This window comes from Ostrinia furnacalis, unplaced genomic scaffold, assembly GCF_004193835.3.
Source record: "Ostrinia furnacalis isolate ACB-3 unplaced genomic scaffold, ASM419383v2 OfSCF3012, whole genome shotgun sequence".
Lineage (NCBI taxonomy): Eukaryota > Metazoa > Arthropoda > Insecta > Lepidoptera > Crambidae > Ostrinia > Ostrinia furnacalis.
Window position 1 is genome coordinate 20149 of NW_021133251.1, and position 22258 is coordinate 42406.

General features: G+C 36.8%; 4 protein-coding genes across 5 annotated transcripts in view; all 4 read right to left on the bottom strand.

Annotated features, from left to right (window-relative positions):
• LOC114356941 (DNA-directed RNA polymerase II subunit RPB1) overlaps nucleotides 1-22258 on the bottom strand; it is a gene marked incomplete at its 3' end in the record, with an annotated part of 39020 nt that overhangs the window by 13729 nt on the left and 3033 nt on the right. The window lies entirely within an intron of this gene.
• On the bottom strand, nucleotides 7532-13766 carry LOC114356944 (uncharacterized). 2 transcript variants are annotated; one of them, XM_028310344.1, is made up of 2 exons: nucleotides 13280-13766; nucleotides 7532-7923 (listed from the first exon to the last, which is right to left on the bottom strand). In XM_028310344.1, exons 1-2 carry the CDS (start codon nucleotides 13625-13627, stop codon nucleotides 7573-7575), a joined length of 699 nt encoding a protein of 232 aa, XP_028166145.1. In that variant the 5' UTR covers nucleotides 13628-13766; the 3' UTR covers nucleotides 7532-7572. The 2 variants fall into 2 exon arrangements, with proteins under 2 accessions (XP_028166145.1, XP_028166146.1); XM_028310345.1 differs by having other exon boundaries at nucleotides 7532-7826; nucleotides 13273-13766.
• Nucleotides 16862-18318, bottom strand: LOC114356943 (uncharacterized). Its single transcript, XM_028310343.1, has 2 exons — nucleotides 17826-18318; nucleotides 16862-17779 (listed from the first exon to the last, which is right to left on the bottom strand). Exons 1-2 carry the CDS (start codon nucleotides 18147-18149, stop codon nucleotides 17261-17263), a joined length of 843 nt encoding a protein of 280 aa, XP_028166144.1. The 5' UTR covers nucleotides 18150-18318; the 3' UTR covers nucleotides 16862-17260.
• LOC114356942 (zinc finger protein 862-like) lies at nucleotides 18460-20779 on the bottom strand. Its single transcript, XM_028310342.1, has one exon. The coding sequence runs from the start codon at nucleotides 20613-20615 to the stop codon at nucleotides 18582-18584; it is 2034 nt and encodes a 677-aa protein (XP_028166143.1). The 5' UTR covers nucleotides 20616-20779; the 3' UTR covers nucleotides 18460-18581.

Sequence of the window (22258 nt, forward strand, 5' to 3'; positions counted from 1 at the left end):
TGACAGCAGCGACGTCATAATGTAAACAGTTTACATTGCTTGCGTAGTAGGTACTAAAGATTATTCGAACGTTGAGTACTGATACCGCAGTGGATAAATGAGCACATATTTTGATAATCATTATTTTAAGTTACTTTTGTGAACGCTATAATGTTACCTTGTTGGTGATCAAATAAATAAATAAATAAATTACTTTGTGTGCGTGAATTTCGAACTCAGCACATTAGTTGGCATCTTGGCATCTCTCTTGTATTTCTATGGTGTGGACCGATGACCTCGTTAAGGTAGCAGGAAGGCGCTGGATGTTACCTACAACCGGGCGATGAGGAAATTATTGGGGGAGGTATGTTCAGCAGTGGACGTCCTGTGGCTGAAATGATGATAATGATGAGAACAACTGATTTTATTATTCAACTACCGCAACACATGCAAACATTATTGTTACCGCGACAGATTTAGGTAAGATAATAGTCAAAACCTTCATCTTTTGTATCCGAAAATCGTGTTTATTTGAGCATGACATACATATTATTGTTCCAACCGCATGATTTTCAAAGTAATAGGTAAGTACTTTGTCTTTTATCTCAGAATCAAACCCAGGATATCCGGGTTGAATAAAAATCAACCAACCTTTAATATAAGCAAGGAATCATACAATATAACTTAATTTGTATCTGAAATTCATATTTTGATAATTTTAAATAAATAAATAACTGGTCCCGTATCAGAGAACCTAAATAAATAACTATATCTATTTAACCCAGCTATAGTATCAGATTTTCAACTGTAAGTTAATTTACTTTTCTAATTACTACCACTTAAGTAACATCAAATTAAACGTTAATTTCAACTATAGCTGATGCTATCAAAACATTCGATTAATTTATTAAAGGAATGTCGTATCAAGATATCGTCGTAGACAGACTTATCTAGTTACCAGTTACCAAGTCTGTCTGTAGTTAATTAAATAGAAGCAATTGTCTAACTGAATTAAATATCTATGGCAATCGATTTTATCTAATATCTATTAGTGGCTCATAACAATTATAGAAGTAGTAAATTGAAGCAAGCTGTAGCAGACGAGGCAAATAAAATCGGCAAGACCTGGAGCGAGATCAAACGCGAAGCTCAAGACCGAACGCGATGGAGGACTGTTCAGTTGTGGACGCCCTCTGCCCCTTCTAGGGGACATAGGACCTTAACTCAAGTAAATCAAATTAAAGCAATTGAGTTTGCTCAACTAAGAAGTTTTGTTTGCACACCAAAAAAATTGATGTAGCTCACCAACAAACACGACGCTAAATAGACTACACTAAATAAAACTGCGTTTAAAAAAACCGACTTCAAAAAAGCCGCATCCAAAAAAGTCCAATAAAAAGTATAAAAATAATGATTGATATTTTCGGAGTCTGTGCCAGTATGCCAAATGCCAAGCTCAAGAAACATACGAAATATACCGGCATCTTTGACGATTTGTAAGTACTATTTATTAGCTAAACAAATAAAGAAATTTTGACTTTAACTTTAACTAAATATCTATGGCAATCGATTTTATCTAATACATCAGTGGCTCATAACATTAGTCATATTATAGAGGTACCTAGTAAAGCAATTGAGTTTGCTCAACTAAGAACTAACAAATAGATAACAGTATTAATGTTTAAAGTAATAAACAGTAAAAATAAGAAAATTAAACCAAATAACGCACCTAGGCTGTCACTGAGCCTATCTTAAATTACGAGTACTTACGATCATAATATAATTTATTAAGAAAACTTCCATAAAATACCTACGAAGTTTTCCCATCCAAAAGTTCGCCAAATGGTTTTAGTCAGAGCTTAAAGTTAGAAAAATCTTCTAATGCCCCACCTGTACCTACGAGTAGGTAGGTACATGGAAATGCCATTTAATAAATTAACCTACTAAATACATAAATTTTATTAGCCTTAAATATATTCCCAGCCTGTCAAATACAGTCTATCGAAAAGGTATCCTTCGTAAAAGGTCGGCATGATTTATAATTTTAGGGACATCCATCAAAGGGCCCAAATTCGTGATATACCTAGAAGAGCTTCCAAAATGCTTAGAAGTAGAATCAAATGGCAAATCAGTATTAATCCATGAAACGAAAACGTTGCTTGAAAGATTCCTGAAAAAAATAACTTTACATCGACTGTCTTAGGCATTATATTCAGACTAGCGGCCGCCCGCGACTTCGTATGCGTGGATCCCGTTGTACCTCCTTAGGGGTTGAATTTTGCAAAATCCCGTCTTAGTGAGCATCTACGTTCTAAAAGGACCCCCACGCAAAATTCTAGACTCCTAGCAGTTGTAGTTTCTGAGATTTCGTGATGAGTGAGTCAGTCAATCTGACATTTTTCCAAAATGGAATTGTTTGTTGCAAAATCTTTCTGAATAGAAGCCAGTTTAGCTTAATGTGCTGTCGTCTGTAACTTGTTTATTGGAGCGTAATATTTGAGGGTGAAGTAACGCTCAACAGGTAGGTATCGCTATAGGCACAGTCGGATACGCAAGATGAAACGTCTGCGACAAGACTGGCCCAATAGATAGTCCAGATGAGAAAAATTTCTTACACTGTGGCGACGCCGGGCCACAGCTTTTTGAAAATCAAAGCAAAAGCAAAACTATACTAAATTCATAAGGCCATTTATACCACCGCGCGCCGGCTAACTCGCTGGCGAGCAAATTCAAAGACCTTGGCGGGCCAGGTGGGTTTGGCCTGCCTTGTTCTACGGTGTACCACAGTAGAAACTGGGATTTTTTAAAGGCGAAAAACGTTTACTTCGCTCTACCAATATTAACCCATCTTTGATTATAAAGTGAAGAGTTTACCGTTGTTTATTAATACGGGACTTACTGCTATGAAACGTATAGCAAGTTATTATTATGTATTTATCCATAATGTAACAGTATACTACTTCAGACTGTACATTTTGGTTTTAAAAAAAATCTTTAGATTCGTTAAATCTCGCGAGCTCAAGTATGGAATCACCGAATTTGTTCCGAGCGATCGTAAGAACAAAATTACTGATAGAAGATAAATAAAATTTAAATGGTACCATTTTAAAGGTACTTATATTGATACCAAGATACACAAATAGCTAGTCATTCAGTTCTTTTGATCAAAATTAATGAACATCAAATTTCCAATAGGTAAAGTAATTTATGTAAATTACTTTTAGCGAGAATTTCTGAAGTTTCACAGCATTTTCCAATAAAGACTTTCATTCAACTTTAAATTTAAAACCATAGTTATTAATGAAACTTCTTTCATACTTCGTGATTGTAAGGTACTTGATACAAATAAGGCCTACCTAACTTTAAATGCTTATATTTCAATAAATATTAACGCCAGTCAACAAAAACAAGGTTTATTAACTTCTTCCATCCTTTAATTTTTATAATATTACAAAAAATAACACAATTTTTAACTAAATCTATTCAAAATAAGCAAATTACGAAACCACTGATTTTGGCTTTATTAAATCACCTACACGGAATAAGGCCTATATGATTCAAATGCCTGTAGACCTTAAAATTGAGGTTGTATTAAACAAAATGCGGTCTTATAACATTAAACACGTCGATTTGTTTGCGTTATCAAAATTTTACATACCAGTAAACAGAAATATACTGTATATCTCTAGATAAACTTAAGTTCCACTTATTAAGAATAATACATAAATTATAGATAAAATTTAATATTCATAGTAACAAAGTAATGATTCTTTACTTAAATTATCAAAAAAAATATCAAAAACAAACAATATTATTTTTTTGTATAGGGCTTATTAAAACACCGTGTTCGAATAAGGCCTACACATAAAACCTTTTAAATAAATCAGTTTAGGAACATCATTTAGTCTTGATTTTTTGTAAACAAAATGAGATCTCAATTTTTGTTAGAACCAGGGCATAAAAAGGCTTCTGAATCATCTTTACGAACTCCTACACAATCTTTATGATACCACCAAAAGCAGTCCTTTATGGTAGCATATCTGCTACATTGTCTTCGAGACAGGCATGATAATACCAGCTTTGATTCTCCTATCCTTTAGAATTATACATACGGCTTTTTTTTCTTATTTTTTATTGGTTTTGTATTTTGTTTTTTTTTTTTACAGGTTTAGTAATTTTTTTTTACTCTGTTTTCTTTTTATTTTCTGTGCTGTTAGTAACATTCTTATTAAATAAATATTTAGTTACTCTTTGACTCATTTAGTTTAATGAATTTGTCCGTAATCAGGTGTTGACATAAGTATCCAATATGGCCTACCATGCTGAAATAAGGCCTAGGCCTTATTAGATATCTCGCTCTTGTTGTCTTTAAAAATTTACAAATAATGCATCTATAGCCAGTAGTACAAATTAAGGTAATTATTAGCTAGTAAGAAATATTTAGAAACGATTACTAAGAAAAGATTAATCTAAAACAGCGTTATTTTACCGAAAATTTAAGATGAAATCGCCAGATTTTTATAAGAGAGCACGAAATCACCCACCACCTTAGAAGAACGCGTGCCAATTGGTGCTGGGATCGTGGATCGGGACACTCTTGCACTCTACCGGGTTGTAGGGCATATGAGTACGTGTCCTTGAAGTATTATCCCGGTTGGATTTATTTATCTGTGTTTTCTGATGTATAGGCCTTATTAGAACGTAGGCCTTATTTGTATCAAGTACCTTAATTTTAAATTGCGTCGCTACAAACTTTAGTCTTGGGGTACTATTTTTGAAGCGTTCGACTCGAAAGTTTAATTCGTGCGCGACAGCAAATGATTTTCGAAAATTTTTTTTTTCTTCACGAATAAGGCATTTATAAATACACAAACAGTGTTGTTATGAAAATGAAATTTTGGACTGAAGTTTAACATAAATAAATTGAAACAAAAACTGAAAACGTATTACATATACTTTTTCAGTAAAATTTGTATTGGTGATATAAAGTCCAAACAACTGCACGAAGGAAGATTTAGAATGCTACTGATAACGCCACTCTTATAGAATAGTTTTCGGCTGATACTGTAAGTTTGTTGTCGACACAACAAGAAGAAGAAAGTCAATTGCTCTCTGACTTCTATTGGTAGAATTCAAAATACGATTTTGTTCGAATCTACAAGTATGCTGTCATGCATAAAGTCTCTAGGGATTCGCATGCGATTTTGATTCGAGTGCTTCAAAAATACGTCCCCAACTAAAAAAATACGAAAGCATATTCAGCTATTGATTCTTGGGACAAAGTGTTTACAACTTCCTAAGCGATCAAGTTTGTTAACCTCTTAGCGCCTGCTGCTCGAAAAGAACGATAAAAGAATTCAAAAGAATCTACGACAATGAGAACAAACACGTTATTGTTAAAAACCTATCAAACATTTTGAATAATGATGCTATTCAGTTAAAGAATGTTCGACGGCTTTGAAAAATGGAGGAAATTATAAAAGTCAGAATGTAAACGCCAAATAGAAAAGGCTATCTTATATTTATGAGCCAAAATTGCCAGATTTCATGTTAACATACAACAAATTTTAATTTCAGTGCTAACTCGCTCTACTATGCATCGCATCTGCATTACTTGATAGAGATTAATAATCAAAATTACATTTTCAAAAGTTGCTACCATTTTGCTTCGAAATTAAAATACGAGTCAAATAATAATTCAGTTGAATCTAGCTGATTCTAGCTGAACTGACCGAAAAGATTTAAATACTTTCTCGGTCTTTAGTCTTACAAAATTAACTGACATTTCTTCCGCAATCAGCCCCTTTTTTCCGCGTGACAACATAATTTCAACATTTCCCAAGGTTCCAAAGGGTTAATACTTTGAAATTGGATACTTCTTCATTATGCCGCCCGTCGATCGTCTGTTTGCTCACATCCCGGCGCCGTAGGAACAAAGTCTTAATTATTTAAGACTAGCGACCCGCCCCGGTTTCGCACTGGTACTAAGTACATAATAAACCTTCCTCTTGAATCACTCTATCTATTTAAAAAAACGCATCAAAATTCGTTGCGTAGTTTTAAAGATCTAAGCATACATAGGGACAGACAGCGGAAAGCGACTTTGTTATAAGCTATATAGTGACAAGCTGCCCGCCCCGGCTTCGCACGAGTATTAGGTAATTAACATAATAAGCCTATGTTAATCAAATAATTTGGATTCTAATGGTGAAGGAATTTTCAAAATCGGTTCAGGTGTTTCGGAGCCTATTCAATACAAACACACAAATATAAAAATAAAAATATTTCCTCTATAAAATATTAGTAGTAAGTACAGCTGTGACTTCGACTTCATACGCGTGAAAATCGTTTAAATAATGTTTCCTGTTTTCCCCAACATTTTTCATTGGTGCTCGTAGTGTGTGTGATGGTATACCGCCTATAGTCTTCCCTAATAAATGGGCTATCCAACACAAAAAGAGTTTTTTCAAATTGGACCAGTATTTCCAGTGATTAGCACATTTAACCAAACACACAAACAAATTCTTCAGCTGTTTAATATTAGTAAGTATATAACGAGTAAACTCCAAAATTCAAGCTTAAATTCACTAGAATTTAGGCGTAATACTTAGGTACTAATGTTATACAGGCAACATTTTACACTCGAAAATAATAAGGATTGACAGTTTTGTAAGTTCGCCAAGTTATTCTTAGGCTAGACGTGATTTTCTGACAGATTCTCTGAAGATTTCCCGTAAATCAATATCTAAGGTACTTATAATAAATCTGTAGAAAGGTCAATTCTGTACATGAAATATATTTTCAAAATAACTATCAGGGGCTGATAAGTGATCGATACTGATGCCAAAAATGCAATCAGTAAAATTTTTGACTGTCTGTCTGTCTGTCTGTATGTCTGTCTGTCTGTCTGTATGTCTGTATGTCTGTATGTTCCTTATAGAAACAAAAACTACTCGACGGATTTTAACGAAACTTGGTACAATTATTCTTCATACTTTTGGGCAGGTTATAGTATAGGTACTTAGGAATTCCCACAGGAACAGCAATTAGCGGGAAAACCCTTTTGTATGAAAAATCTAAACCGCTTAAGTTAGACGCTTGAAATTTGGCATGTAGGTACCTTAGTAAACTTAAAGCTTAGTTACAACAGGATATTGCATAATTCCCACGGGAACAGGAGTTAGCGGGAAAAAACATTTGTATGAAAAAATCTAAATCGCGTAAGATAGATGAAGGGGGTAAAACGGGATCCACGCATACGAAGTCGCGGGCGGCCGCTAGTAAATAATATAATAGATAATATTGTTCATGAAGGAGTAATGTTTGAGTATTTCAGTTTTAATAATTGGTGTATGGTGAGGTGAGTAGGTCGCAGCAGAAGGCAATGAAACGCAGGAATCTTGAATATTGGATGTAATGCGGGTTTACAATGAAAGTAGGTATTTGATAGGTATAATAGACACAAAATCGATGCGCCCGCGTCGCGCTCTGAGACCCGAATGGGGGGCGGGCAGCGCCGCGCCGCTCTGCAGCTTGGGCTCCTCCTCCGGTCGCGGCGATGCGTCTGTGTGCGTGCGCGCTGACACAGACGCCTTAACATACTGCCGCCCTTGGAACGTCTGGTTCCAATGTTGGTAAAGGGCAGAGCCTGTTGTAGGCTCTCCTCATTGTTCCTGATGAAGTGTAGACATCGGCCACACGGTTGACACCGTCGGCGCCGGGGAAGACAGCAGTGACTCGACCCAGCAGCCATCGGTTGGGGGGCAGGCGGTCATCTTTGATCAGAACCATCTCTCCTATTTGTGGTTGACCGCCATCTCTGCGCCATTTACTTCGCTTCTGTAATTCTGAAATATACTCCATATAATAGCGGTTCCAAAAGTGGTGCTTCAGCGATTGTGTTCTTGCATATCTTGAGAGAGTGTTGATGTGAGCATCTTGTACCTGGGGAGCAGGTAATATCGTTACTGTTCGTCCAATCAAAAAATGCGCAGGAGTTAAAGGGATTAGATCTGAAGGATCATTGGAGAGAGGAGTGAGAGGCCTTGAATTTAATATTGCTTCAATTTCTACCAATACCGAGTTGAGTTCTTCATAATCAAGATGAGTTAGTGACAATACTCTCTTTAAGTGATATTTTATTGATTTTACTGATCCCTCGGCTAAGCCATTGAAGTGGGGACTATATGCTGGGCAAAACTTGAAAATAATTCCCTTCTCAGCTGAATATGTAATTATACTACTAGAACTATTTTTTANTTTTAATCAAAAGATTTTGAAACGTCAAAGGACAAAAATGTGAATTTTAACCCGTGTAGCGCCCTTTTGTCAAATTTTGTTTTGTACGACTGAAAAATTACGGTCCCTCGAAAGTAGGTAAAAGTGGAGCAGGCATAATTTACTTTTATCTTTATGAGATAAAAATAATAATTTTTTAACGTTGTGAATGTCATCATCATGTTTTAAAAAAAAAAACTTCTATTATGGATCGATCGAAAAGCGAAATTTTGGACAGCGTTTTTTTTTCACAACTTCTATTTTTTAAATTCATATTGATAGGTTACGTCACACTATGGATCGAAATTGTGATTTATGGACATAGCGATATTTTTCATAATTTCTATTTGAAAAAAATACCTATTGATACGTTACGTTATTCTGATGAATATATGTCGTTAGATTTTCTTTAAAACCAATAGTTTGGTTGGAAAAAAATATTTTCCATTTTCGTTGTATGGAATGAAATAGCTTGTTGACTATAATCCTACACTATCAGCGCGCGCCTAAAGTTGCCCGTTCACAAGTTATGTGGTTCTGAAAAATAAAAATAAAGTTAGTAAAAGTGACTTTTTTTGGAAATCTTTAAAGATTCAACGAAAATATAAAGATTCCATACGTTAACAATTTAAATTAACCTTAAATTACCGACAAATATTTAACTCATATTTTGGAACCTTGTAACTTCTGAACGGGCAACTTTGGGCGCGCGCTGATAGTTTAGGATTATAGTCAATAAGCCATAGGCTTAGTCGAAATCGACCAAAATATTTTTTTCCAGCCAAACTATTGATTTTAGTGTATGGTGAGGTGAGTAGGTCGCAGCAGAAGGCAATGAAACGCAGGAATCTTGAATATTTGATGTAATGCGGGTTTACAACGAAAGTAGGTATTTGATAGGTATAATAGACACAAAATCGATGCGCCCGCGTCGCGCTCTGAGACCCGAATGGGGGGCGGGCAGCGCCGCGCCGCTCTGCAGTTTGGGCTCCTCGAACCGGTCGCGGCGGTGCGTCTGTGTGCGTGCGCGCTGACATAGACGCCTTAACATACTGCCGCCCTTGGAACGTCTGACGCCAACTCTTATGAGGTCTGCCTCATCGATAAATGGATTTAAACTTAGTAGTTTATCTTTGGCAGGAAGTGGTTTATTGTTATTAAGAAATGCATATTGTTTACAGAACATGTCTTGCTGCACTATTCGACAAAGTGTGTGTGTGGCGTGTTCAAGTTCAAATGTCATTAATGGGCCCGTGATTTTATTATTTGGATGTTTTCAATTATTTATAAACCGTTGTGTAAGAGCTGTAATACGTTGTAATTTTCTGTAATTTGAAAAACTACTCGTGAAAGTATTTTCGTGGCTTTCACTGGCACATAAATGACATTGAAACTTTGTTTCTTGTGAGTTCTCGATGTGTATGTCTTGAGGTTGTGTGGGTGTGATAAACTTCACTTCCTGAAGGAACTGTGGACCTCCCCACCACAAAGTCGAAGTTTTGAGCTGAGCTGCATTTAATCCCCTGGAGCCTATGTCTGCAGGGTTGAGACTTGTAGGAATTTAGTGCCAGGAGGAGGGTTCTGAGTTTTCTGTAATTTGAGTAATTCTGTTATAAACAAACAACTTTAGTTTATCTTTATTACATGTCTTAATCCAACCTAGCACAATGGTTGAATCACACCAAAAATATTTGGAATCTAAAGTTAAATTCAGGGAACTTTCAGTCTTTTTTGCTAAGTGAGTAGCTAGAAGAGCCCCACAAAGTTCCAGTCTAGGCATTGTTAGTTTCTGTTTGAGTGGGGCCACTCTGCTCTTAGCTAACAATAAATGAATTGCGACAACACCATTGTTAGAAATTGAGCGTATACTATACGCAAGCAGAATATGCCTTTGTTGCTGCGATGCTCGTAACTCGAAGAGGCGTATTGATAGGTTGCGAATTGAAATGCTTTTCTTCATAAAATTGCGTATATTCTCAGTTTCAGTTAAATTAAAGCGTTAAGTCGTTACAAGTATTTGAAAGCGAATCCTATTATATAATAATTGACAAAAAACATATTTTTTAATTAGTGGGGTGGCTCAGTGGCGCCACTTTAAATTAGTCTATGATGCTAATAATGCTATGGTTATGACACCGACACAAAATAATGCTACCGTTAACTACTAGACAGCCTTAATTGAAGCATCTGAAAAGATATGTAATTCAATTCTAATAGGTTTATCGCTCAAAACATTGCGTGGTATTTCAATATTATTTAATTCAGGTAGATGTTGTATAAAGCAGTTCCACTGAGATTGAATTTCTTGAGACAATGGTTCGTCCCATGAAATATTCTTGGTCCAAAGATTTTGTAATATAAGTTTAGCCTGTAGCATACAGGGGTTAATTAGACCTAATGGGTCAAAAATTTGAGCGATTGATGATAAAATTGTGCGTTTGTTTATTTTTGTTTTGTGTACATCTGTTAGTGATAGTGGAAATAACAACGAGTCTTAACTGGTAGCCCACTGTAAGCCTAATGTTTTTGTGTACTCGTTTTTGCTCAGATTTACTAAGTCTTCGTTGCTGTCTTTGCCTGCAATTTCTTTGTGTACCAGCTGACTGTTTGTATGCCACTTGCGTAAGTTAAATTGAGCGCCATTTAATTTAATTATTCCTTTGCATATTTGAACTAATGATGATTCATCAGAATGACCAGTGACTAAATCGTCTACATAGAAGTCTGATAAGATTGTTTTACTTATAGTTTGATCTATGCAGTCACGGCCAAGTTGCACTAAACATCTGCATGCCAAATATGGCGCAGAAGCTGTACCGTAGGTAACGGTATTTAATTTGTATTGTTTAACCTCTTGTGACTGATCTGAGCGCCAAAAGATCTGTTGTAAGCAGCGTTGGCTTTCAGAAACTAAAATTTGTCTGTACATTTTTTCTATGTCTGCAGTTACAACAAACTTATGCTGGCGGAATCGAATTAGTATGCTAACTAAATCCTCTTGTATAGTAGGACCTATGTGCTGAATATCATTAAATGACTTGCCAGTACTTGTAACTGCAGAGGCATCAAAAACAGTCCTCAGTTTTGTTGTTGTGCTATCCTCTCGCAAAACCCCATGATGTGGTAAGAAATATGAAACTTCAGTGTTGTTTGGATTTGTGTTTTCTGACATGTGACCTAGAGAAATGTATTCATTCATGAAAGCTACGTAATTTTGTTTGAATGTGGGATTTCGTTTGAATTTGTGTTCCAATGCATGAAATCTGGAAAGAGCTTGCTCGGCGGAGTCTCCTAGACAGTTAGGAGATTCCTTTAATGGTATGGTAACCATGAACCTGCCGTCTGGTTGACGGACAGTAGTTTTGGTGAAAATTGATTCACATTGACTCTCACCCACAGAAGGGGATTGTTGAGTAGTGCCAACTGACTCTAATGCAAAAAAATTGTTAAGCTTTGTTTCGAGCTCAGTGTCTTGAATGAAATTGCAATTGACTGTGTTTTGAAAGCGTTTGCCTCTGACTTGGCCAGAGACTATCCACCCAAGCATTGTTTCAGCTATGGTTGGCATGTTTTTACCTAATGGTATTCGATTGTTTGACAAAACCTGCCAAAACAGGTCTGCGCCCAGCAACATCTGCACCTCAGACGGAGTGTTGAATTGAGGGTCCGCGAGGTGGATGTGAGGGGGAATATTGAAATGATCTATGTTGATGAATTTAGAAGGAGTTAATTGCGTTATTTGCGGCACAACAAAGCAATTTACATTTGCTGTGTAACCGCTGTTTGTGAGGGACGAAATGTTTACGTCGCATCTCTTAGTAATTTTAGAACATTGACTATTTAATCCTTGAACGGATATTGAAGTTGAATAGCATGGAATGTTGAGTTGTCTTTGTAAGTTTTCTGTGATGAAATTAGACGTGCTGCCATTATCTAAAAGGGCACGAATTTTGTGTAAATTGCCAAATTTATCTGTGATATGAATTTGGACTGTGGATAATAAAACCTGACCTGAATGCATTGTTGAAAGTGTAATATTATTTGTGTCTAATTGATTGTTTTGTGAAAATGATTCGGTCTCCCTTTGCTTTTGCATTGCAGGAAGTACTACACATTCTGTTTGTGAATGTGGCTGAGAGATTGTGGCCTGTTTGTTATCTATGTGTAACATAGTGTTGTGTCTACGTGAACACCTTTTGCATGTCCCATATTTGCATCGTTTCTCATCATGCCCTGAACGCAAGCAATTTGTGCAAAGTTTTAATTGTTTAACCCTGTCTATACGTCTTTCAATTGGTAATAATTTGAATTTCATACAGTGATAAATTGAATGAGAACCTTTGCAAATAGGGCATGGAATTTGTGTTTGTTTTGTAGTGTCTTGATTCGCTATGAATGTTTTTGGCCTAACATGTGTGACGTCACTGTGTCGTCGTAACGGTTGTGAGTGTGAGTGTTTTTCGTCCATAGTCTCCAACAAGTCAGCCCGATTTTTTAAGAAATTGTTAAAATCAGACAAAGTTGGTAACTCCTTTATTGTATTTCGATGAACTTCCCAATCGCGTACTGTTGCTGGGTCTAACTTGTTAGATACAATGTGTATGACTAGAATGTCCCAATGCTCTGTAGGTACTTTTAATGTTTTTAGGGATCGTAGATTCTTGTTTACGATATCTATGATGTTACGTAAGGCCCTTGCAGATTCTTTAGTAACAAAGTCAATATTGAACAGAGCTTGAACATGATTATTAATTAAAATGCGATTGTTATTGTAACGGTCGCACAAGAGATCCCAAGCAACATTATAATTTTCTGATGAAAAATCTAAAGATTGAATAATAAGAGCAGCATTATCCCTTAAAGATGCTCGTAAATAATGAAATTTGTGTATGTTAGGTATTGATGAGTTTGTGTGGATTAGTGATGTGTATGTTTCGTGAAATTCTAACCAGTCCTGATAGCGTCCAGTGAAAATAGGTAAGTTAATTGTTGGTAACTTAATGTTTGGTACAGCACTTGCCACCTCCGAGCCTGGCACCGACGCGAAGTCAGCCCCAGAAGCAGGCCCGACCGTCGCGTGTCTGCTCAGCAGCTCCTGAGCCGCTGCGATGGCACCAAAGTAAGCTCGTTCGAAGGTCTCGCGTTCGGCAAACTCGTCACCTGGAATTTCGAGTGCATTTTCTATTTGAGTTTGAATGCTATCGAACTCATCGTATAATGCTTGGATTTTCGCTAAGCGAATGTTTGTTTCGTGAATTTGTAAGGCATTTAAGTCTTTGCAAGCAAGAAGTGGTTCAAGATATGATTTGAAAATAGTTAACTTTGATTTCTGAGATGCTCTAGTGCGTTTTAATGATTTTAAATCTTCCATTATGTAAATAATAAAGGCAACTGTGCAAATGAAGAAAGGTTAGAAGAGAATTTTACCAATGTTTCGCCAGCTAGTGAAGAAAAAGAATTATTTCCTTTATAAAAAGGCGTGAAGAAAAAACAAATAAAGAGAGAAGCCTTTGGAATGATACTTAAAATGAAAATGAAGTGAAAGAAGCGTGTAGAAGCTATGCGAAGCGTGCACGGCACGCGCCACGTGCTTGAGCCACCGCGAGCGCGGCTGTGACCTTTGGACTGCCGAGCGCCGGCAGCCACGACGAGCATGCGCGGGCTCGAGCGTTCCGCCACGCTCGGGACAATATAACTGTAATGTACACAAAATTCACTTGATTACAATGCAAAAACAACAATCTCGATTTGGTGCTTGGTAGAAATGGAAGCAAATCAAATGTTTAAGTGCCTCTGAAAGTTAGGAATGCAATACCTACATGTAATTTACTAAATCGTGGGCACTATTTTGTTTAGAATCTTATAGGAAAGTTAATTTGTGAAAATATTTACGATAAAATGTCAAAAGTAGGTAATGAACCTTAAAAATATTGAATTGATAATTGTTAGAATAATACTTGGACAGATAAAATAATCACTGCACTGATTTAGAAAGTGAAAGTGAGGAGAGGAAGTGCGCTTGTGATTGGAACGAACTCACGAATATGAACTGCAGGCCCCTTTTCAGGGTTTTGATGAAATAATCCGGTACTGGCGCCTCGGATTGTCTTGAATAATCGCCACTGTAGACGTCACCGTTGTTGAAGTTTGAAATATTCCCGTTTCGAATTGCCACGGAACGCTGCCACGTTCGCTGTCTGCTACGCCCTTGATTTCACCTCGCCGCTGCGTGTTCTGCTCGTGCTCGCCAAGCGGAATTTTATTCCGCTCGAAATTCGTAATCCGGCTCGAAGTTGTATGGTGAGGTGAGTAGGTCGCAGCAGAAGGCAATGAAACGCAGGAATCTTGAATATTGGATGTAATGCGGGTTTACAATGAAAGTAGGTATNAAAAGGCGTGAAGAAAAAACAAATAAAGAGAGAAGCCTTTGGAATGATACTTAAAATGAAAATGAAGTGAAAGAAGCGTGTAGAAGCTATGCGAAGCTTGCACGGCACGCGCCACGTGCTTGAGCCACCGCGAGCGCGGCTGTGACCTTTGGACTGCCGAGCGCCGGCAGCCACGCCAGCATGCGCGGGCTCGAGCGTTCCGCCACGCTCGGGCAATATAACTGTAATGTACACAAAATTCACTTGATTATAATGCAAAAACAACAATCTCGATTTGGTGCTTGGCAGAAATGGAAGCAAATCAAATGTTTAAGTGCCTCTGAAAGTTTGGAATGCAATACAATTTAGTAAATACGTAGGCACTATTCTGTTTAGAATATTAAAGGAACGTTACCTTTTGAAAATATTACGATAAAATGTCAGAAGTAGGTAATTAACTTTAAAAATATTAAATTGATAATTGTTAGAATAATACTTGGACAGGTAAAATAATCACTTCACTGATTTAGAAAGTAAAAGTGAGAAGAGGAAATGCGCTTGTGATTGGAACGAACTCACGAATATGAACTGCAGGCCCCTTTTCAGGGGGGGGGTGTGATCGCCCCGGGTGCCAACCCATGCTACGCCGCCACTGTTTGATAGGTATAATAGACACAAAATCGATGCGACCGCGTCGCGCTCTGAGACCCGAATGGGGGGCGGGCAGCGCCGCGCCGCTCTGCAGCTTGGGCTCCTCGAACCGGTCGGTCGCGGCGGTGCGTCTGTGTGCGTGCGCGCTGACATAGACGCCTTAACAGAAAAACTTTTAACGACATTTATTCATCAGAATAACGTAAGTTACGTTCGATAAGTATTTTTTTCAAATAGGAATTGTGAAAGAAAAAAATCAATATGTCCATAAATCGCTATTTCGATCCATAGTACGTCTTACTGATTAATTAATGTCATTATCCCCTCAAGGATCAATAAGACCGGCGGCGGCTGCGCTGTTCATTACTTACAGTCATATAGATGAACTAATTTAAACTGAACCGTGTCACCAAACACATTGACAGGGGGGCGCGGGCGCCACCATCATTTCAACTAAGTATATAGTTTCCAACGTGGCAAAAATCGGAACCAGCGATTCGGTATTGACGGTGGTGGCGCCCCCCTGTCACTGTCACGGGTGGGACAGTTCGTTTTAATTTATGTATATTATTATGTTACTTACCAGTTATTAATAACTAGCTGTGCCCGCGACTTCGTCCGCGTGGACTAATGACTTTGGGTAGGCACTTTTAATAATTTAGTCTAATTATTTTACAAAGGCCTATGTTCAGCAGTGGACGTCCTATGGCTGAAATGATGATGATGATGATTTTACAAATGGCTTTTGCCCGCGACTTCGTCCGTGTAGAAGTCGAAAAAGTTCTCATAGGATTTTTAAATGGTTTTTAACGTTATTATCTAACCCCCTTACTAATAAAACTTACACGCTCGTTGAACAGTGTTTTAAAGTAACGTTTAGTATGGAAATGTCATTTTAAAACAGTGATCAACAACTGAGTATCTTTTTATTAGTAAGGGGGTTAATGTTTGAATACTATTTGATCGTTTAAACACAGTGAATGATTCAATTACATAAATTTTTAATGATACTTTTCACGGCTTCGCTCTCATGAATGTTAACGACCGTCAAAAGCACGTCGATAGATGGCGGTCACTAATTTAGACTTTGATTTGCTCGTTTAAACACAGTGAATTAACTAGCTGACCCGGCGAACTTCGTACCGCCTTAGCGTAGAGATTTTCTTAATATTTTTTTCCGTAAGAACCATCCTTGGACTTCCACAAACATTTAAAAAAAAGAATTATCGAAATCGGTTCAGCCGTTCACACGTGATGCCGTGACAACGCGAAACGGGTTTCATTTTTATATATATAGATAGATTCGTCCTAATAAATAAGTAGGTAGGTAGGTTTTTTGGAGTCGGTGTTATTTTTTTTTCTGTGATGAAATTAGACGTGCTGCCATTATCTAAAAGGGCACGAATTTTGTGTAAATTGCCAAATTTATCTGTGATATGAATTTGGACTGTGGATAATAAAACCTGACCTGAATGCATTGTTGAAAGTGTAATATTATTTGTGTCTAATTGATTGTTTTGTGAAAATGATTCGGTCTCCCTTTGTTTTTGCATTGCAGGAAGTACTACGCATTCTGTTTGTGAATGTGGCTGAGAGATTGTGGCCTGTTTGTTATCTATGTGTAACATAGTGTTGTGTCTACGTGAACACCTTTTGCATGTCCCATATTTGCATCGTTTCTCATCATGCCCTGAACGCAAGCAATTTGTGCAAAGTTTTAATTGTTTAATCTTTTCTATGCGTCTTTCAATTGGTAATAATTTGAATTTCATACAGTGATAAATTGAATGAGAACCTTTGCAAATAGGGCATGGAATTTGTGTTTGTTTTGTAGTGTCTTGATTCGCTATGAATGTTTTTGGCCTAACATGTGTGACATCACTGTGTCGTCGTAACGGTTGTGAGTGTGAGTGTTTTTCGTCCATAGTCTCCATCAAGTCAGCCCGATTTTTTAAGAAATTGTTAAAATCAGACAAAGTTGGTAATTATTTTATTGTATTACGATGAACCTCCCAATCGCGTACTGTTGCTGGGTCTAACTTGTTAGATACAATGTGTATGACTAGAATATCCCAATGCTCTGTAGGTACCTTTAATGTTTTTAGGGATCGTAGATTCTTGTTTACAATATCTATGATGTTACGTAAGGCCCTTGCAGATTCTTTAGTAACAAAGTCAATGTTGAACAGAGCTTGAACATGATTATTAATTAAAATGCGATTGTTATTGTAACGGTCGCACAAGAGATCCCAAGCAACATTGTAATTTTCTGATGAAAAATCCAAAGATTGAATAATAAGAGCAGCATTATCCCTTAAAGATGCTCGTAAATAATGAAATTTGTGTATGTTAGGTATTGATGAGTTTGTGTGGATTAGCGATGTGTATGTTTCGTGAAATTCTAACCAGTCCTGATAGCGTCCAGTGAAAATAGGTAAGTTAATTGTTGGTAACTTAATGTTTGGTACAGCACTTGCCACCTCCGAGCCTGGCACCGACGCGAAGTCAGCCCCAGAATCAAATCAAATCAAATCAAATATCTGACGCGAAGTCAGCCCCAGAAGCAGGCCCGGCCGCCGTGTGTCTGCTCAGCAGCTCCTGAGCCGCTGCGATGGCACCAAAGTAAGCTCGTTCGAAGGTCTCGCGTTCGGCAAACTCGTCACCTGAAATTTCGAGTGCATTTTCTATTTGAGTTTGAATGCTATCGAACTCATCGTATAATGCTTGGATTTTCGCTAAGCGAATGTTTGTTTCGTGAATTTGTAAGGCATTTAAGTCTTCGCAAGCAAGAAGTGGTTCAAGATATGATTTGAAAATAGTTAACTTTGATTTCTGAGATGCTCTAGTGCGTTTTAATGATTTTAAATCTTCCATTATGTAAATAATAAAGGCGACTGTGCAAATGAAGAAAGGTTAGAAGAGAATTTTACCAATGTTTCGCCAGCTAGTGAAGAAAAAGAATTATTTCCTTTATAAAAAGGCGTGAAGAAAAAAATCAAATAAAGAGAGAAGCTTTTGGAATGATACTTAAAATGAAAATGAAGTGAAAGAACAGTGTTGTCAGCTCACAGAAAAAAAAATCCCCAGCTAAATAAAAAAAAATCTCTAGATTTCTTCATATTATTACTTAAAAAAATCTCCAAAATTCACTAACGAATTAATTTTATCAAGGGTTAAGTATTAAATAAAATCACAAGGTATTTGTTAAGAAACATAATTTTAATCGTAAGAATAATAATTATTAATCTTAGTGACAAGTTAAAAAGCAACTTAAGTATTTAAAAAACAATAAATCAAAACGGTAAATTAGAAATCAACATTAAATACTTCGTTTGGTATTTCTTCGTCATCTTGACACGGTGACGGCTCTACTGACGTAGACGGTTGAGATGGATCAATTTTTGAGTATTTCCAATTTTTGCCAACAGCAGAGATCACATCGCTCGGGAGCTCATAGCTATAACAAGTTTTCTTCATTATTTTTAATTGGTTTCTTATGAAGAGAATACTATTTAAAGTGTTTACAGCCATTTTGTTTCTTAGTTTATTTTTAACTATATTCATAGCACTAAATGCTCTTTCCACTTCGGCATTTGAATGAGGAAGGGACATTGCGGACAAAGCGAGATCAGATAACTCTTGAAATGTATTAATTCCTGCAGCATTTTTGTAATTTCGAACTTCAATCCAAAAGTCAATAACGTCACGTGTAGCTGTCCATTGCACAAAATTTACTCCATGCCACTGTTGTAGCAATTTGTCTATTGCCTCGTCATTAAATCCGAGTTCTTTGGCTAGATCTGCTATTCGATTGTCTTTCCCCTGACGAAGAGTATTGTCCACGCTCAATAGACACATTTTTTCCAAAATTATATAATTAGAAGGAAGTCTCTGCTGAATCTCTTTCGCTAATTTCACTGTGAAATCAATGCAGCGTTTTCTGACTGCTTTAATGACATCATCGGTTAAAGAGGTCTTTTGTGCATGAGTTTCAAAAAGATATCCTAAATACGGAACTGGATTTAAGTGGGCTTCTATTTTAATCGTTAAATAATCATTGTCAGTTGTTGCAGCCGACGGCATCAATACTCTAGTGCAAACAGAACGAAGCAAAGTCATCAATGTATTTAGTAGGGCAACATGATTTGCGTTTTCACTCTCAAAAGTCTTTACTCCAATTTGTACGTCATTTAGGATGCTCCTTAAAAAGTTCATGTAAAGTAAATTTTTCTCATCGGCATACATGGAATGAAGTTGGTCTGCTGTGAAACATTTATCTTTATGCAAAGAAAAAAGCAATTTTAGTTCTTCCCATTGAGACAGTATCCTAGTCACTGTTTCTTCAACGGAGAGCCACCGAGTATCACAAGAGCGTAATATTTTTAAAGGCTTCTCGCCACAATTTATAGTCTCATATATATCTTTGTACTGTTCATAGCGTTTAGGTGAATGTGAGAACCAATTATAAGTTTCTCTAATAAGAAACTCTATATTCCGCGGCAACGTGTGCTCTGATGCATGTGACACAGCTAGTTGAAGTGAATGGCAAACACATCTAACTAGAATTAAGTTGGGCAAACCATACTCAGTTTTTAATATAGTATGTACGCTATTATGGATACCCGTCATGACAGAGGCATTATCCACCCCAATTCCAATTAATTTTTTTATAGGCAAACTATGTTCTTCTAAACAGTTGACTAAGGCAGTAACAATTCCTCGAGCATCCGCGGTTTTAAGTGGTTGTAAGGCGAGGAATGATGAAACCACTTTTTTGTGTGTGGAACTGAAGTATCTGATTACTACACCCAACAATTTTGACACACTGAGGTCAGTGGATTCATCCAACAGTAAACTATACTTTTGTGAGTCAATATCATCCAATAACTTCTGTTTAAAATGTGGAGCCAACACATTTTTTATTACTGCACTACACTTTGACCTGTGCATTTTTATATCCATAACACTCTTTGAATCGGAAATACATTTTTTTAAAGCCTCAGTTAAGTGGTCAATTTGCTGTATGGAAGTGTGTTCAGCAATAAATAAAGCCAAAGTTCCTTCTATTTTCAGTGAGTTTGTATTATCTTTGGAAGCGGGGAGAAATTCAAGTTGTTTGTTTTTATTCACCAAGTCTGATTTTTCCTTATGTTTCTTCGTTTCTTTGTGTTTCTTAATGTCACCAATTCTAGCATAAACTTCAGCATGACAAAACTTACAAAAAGCTTTAGTAGGATCATTTGACACAGGCCGTAACCACATTTTAAATTCTTCTTGGGTTTCCCATTCTTTTCGATATTTTTGAGGATAAACAGTCTTTTTTTTCAGCGGCACATCCATAGTAATTATTTCACAAATTAGAACTTCAATATAACTTTATAATAAATTAATAATTCTGATACATTCGTTACCGAAGAGAACAACTGACTACACTTTCACAAACAAAACAATGCATACTACATGTCTTGGTATGGAATGGGAATTCCCCGAGCATCACCAATATTTAGAAAAAAAAGGATAGCACTATACCTTGATTTTTAGAATCCAGCAGAGATGTAAACAAACACTTTCATCCACAATTACACCATAATCACTTACGTGTTCATAATATCATACACATTATTTAACAAGCCCATGAAACCAACTTTATTTTCATGTTTATACAAGTTTGAAATCAATCTTTGAAACAAATTATTTTAGCAAAATACGTGGACGATGAAAATTTGTGAGACAAATTGACTTGACGTTTAAAATCATGTGTTATCTCCATATTGTCTATGACTTGTCTCTGACACATCAGTGCTGTAACCTGTGAGTCATAGACAATAATCTGTAAATTTAATCGATATTATTTTAAGTATTCACTTATTACGATTACTGATTAATTTTAAATAAAAAATATACGATACCTTGTTTGATGAAAACTGGGCCACCCACACCGATAGTTAGTAGCGTTTGTAGTTGCCCGCGCGCTGGGTCGATATATTTATTGTCCTGCGCGCAATATTGTTATTCGATTGTCGATTTTTGTTCGATTGTTGTTTAGCTTCGACGAATGAATCGACAATCGAATACGCAATCAATTGTACAATAATTGTCATTTCATTCGATTGTTTTTTTGTGCACAATCGCCCAGCGCTAGTCTACACTCTGGCGTGGGGATTCCCGTCTTCAAGGGCGGGCAAATAGGGTTGCCACTTTGTTTTCTCTAATTACCCCAGATTTTAAAAATATCATTAAAAATCACCAGATGTTTTTCTAGTGATATCTTTTCCAAAATTTCACCATGGAGCCCCTAAAAATCACTAAATCTAGCGACAAAATCACCAAACTGGCAACACTGTGAAAGAAGCGTGTAGAAGCTATGCGAAGCGTGCACGGCACGCGCCACGTGCTTGAGTGACCGCGAGCACAGAATACATAATAGTAGNTTTGATAGGTATAATAGACACAAAATCGATGCGCCCGCGTCGCGCTCTGAGACCCGAATGGGGGGCGGGCAGCGCCGCGCCGCTCTGCAGCTTGGGCTCCTCGAACCGGTCGCGGCGATGCGTCTGTGTGCGTGCGCGCTGACACAGACGCCTTAACAGTAAAAGTAAAGCCTTAAAATGTTGTAATATAGGTGCTATATTTGAAATACTAAAATTCTATCTGTGTGCTTGTTCATTTCAAGGCTAAATCTCTAATTAAATCTAATTTTGAAGAATTTTGGTACAGACATAGACTGGGCATTTTATTACAAAAACAAAAAGGTTTCTCGAAAAAAATATTGAAGGTGAAAAGATTACAAAGGGAAAAACCATAATTAGGTACTGAAGTTAGGTACACATGAAAATTAACGCAGTTAAAAAAAAATCTGAAAAAAGATAGATTTGAAACAGCAGTAAAAAGTAAGTGTTAAGTACTTTTTTCTCTTTAATTCTAATAAAAATAATATTTACTTTTATTTGATTTTGAGCTGCGGGAATTCTCTAAAAGTTAAA

Bases quoted from the DNA above. Each gene is read 5' to 3' on its own strand.
- LOC114356944 (XM_028310344.1), bottom strand. From the start codon at position 13,627: ATGGAAGATTTAAAATCATTAAAACGCACTAGAGCATCTCAGAAATCA. The intron at 7,924-13,279 runs GTGGCAAGTGCT...CCTGCTCCCCAG, and splicing joins CGTCGGTGCCAGGCTCGGAG to GTACAAGATGCTCACATCAA.
- LOC114356943 (XM_028310343.1), bottom strand. From the start codon at position 18,149: ATGGAAGATTTAAAATCATTAAAACGCACTAGAGCATCTCAGAAATCA. The intron at 17,780-17,825 runs TTCGCGTCAGAT...TCTGGGGCTGAC, and splicing joins GGCCTGCTTCTGGGGCTGAC to TTCGCGTCGGTGCCAGGCTC.
- LOC114356942 (XM_028310342.1), bottom strand. From the start codon at position 20,615: ATGGATGTGCCGCTGAAAAAAAAGACTGTTTATCCTCAAAAATATCGA.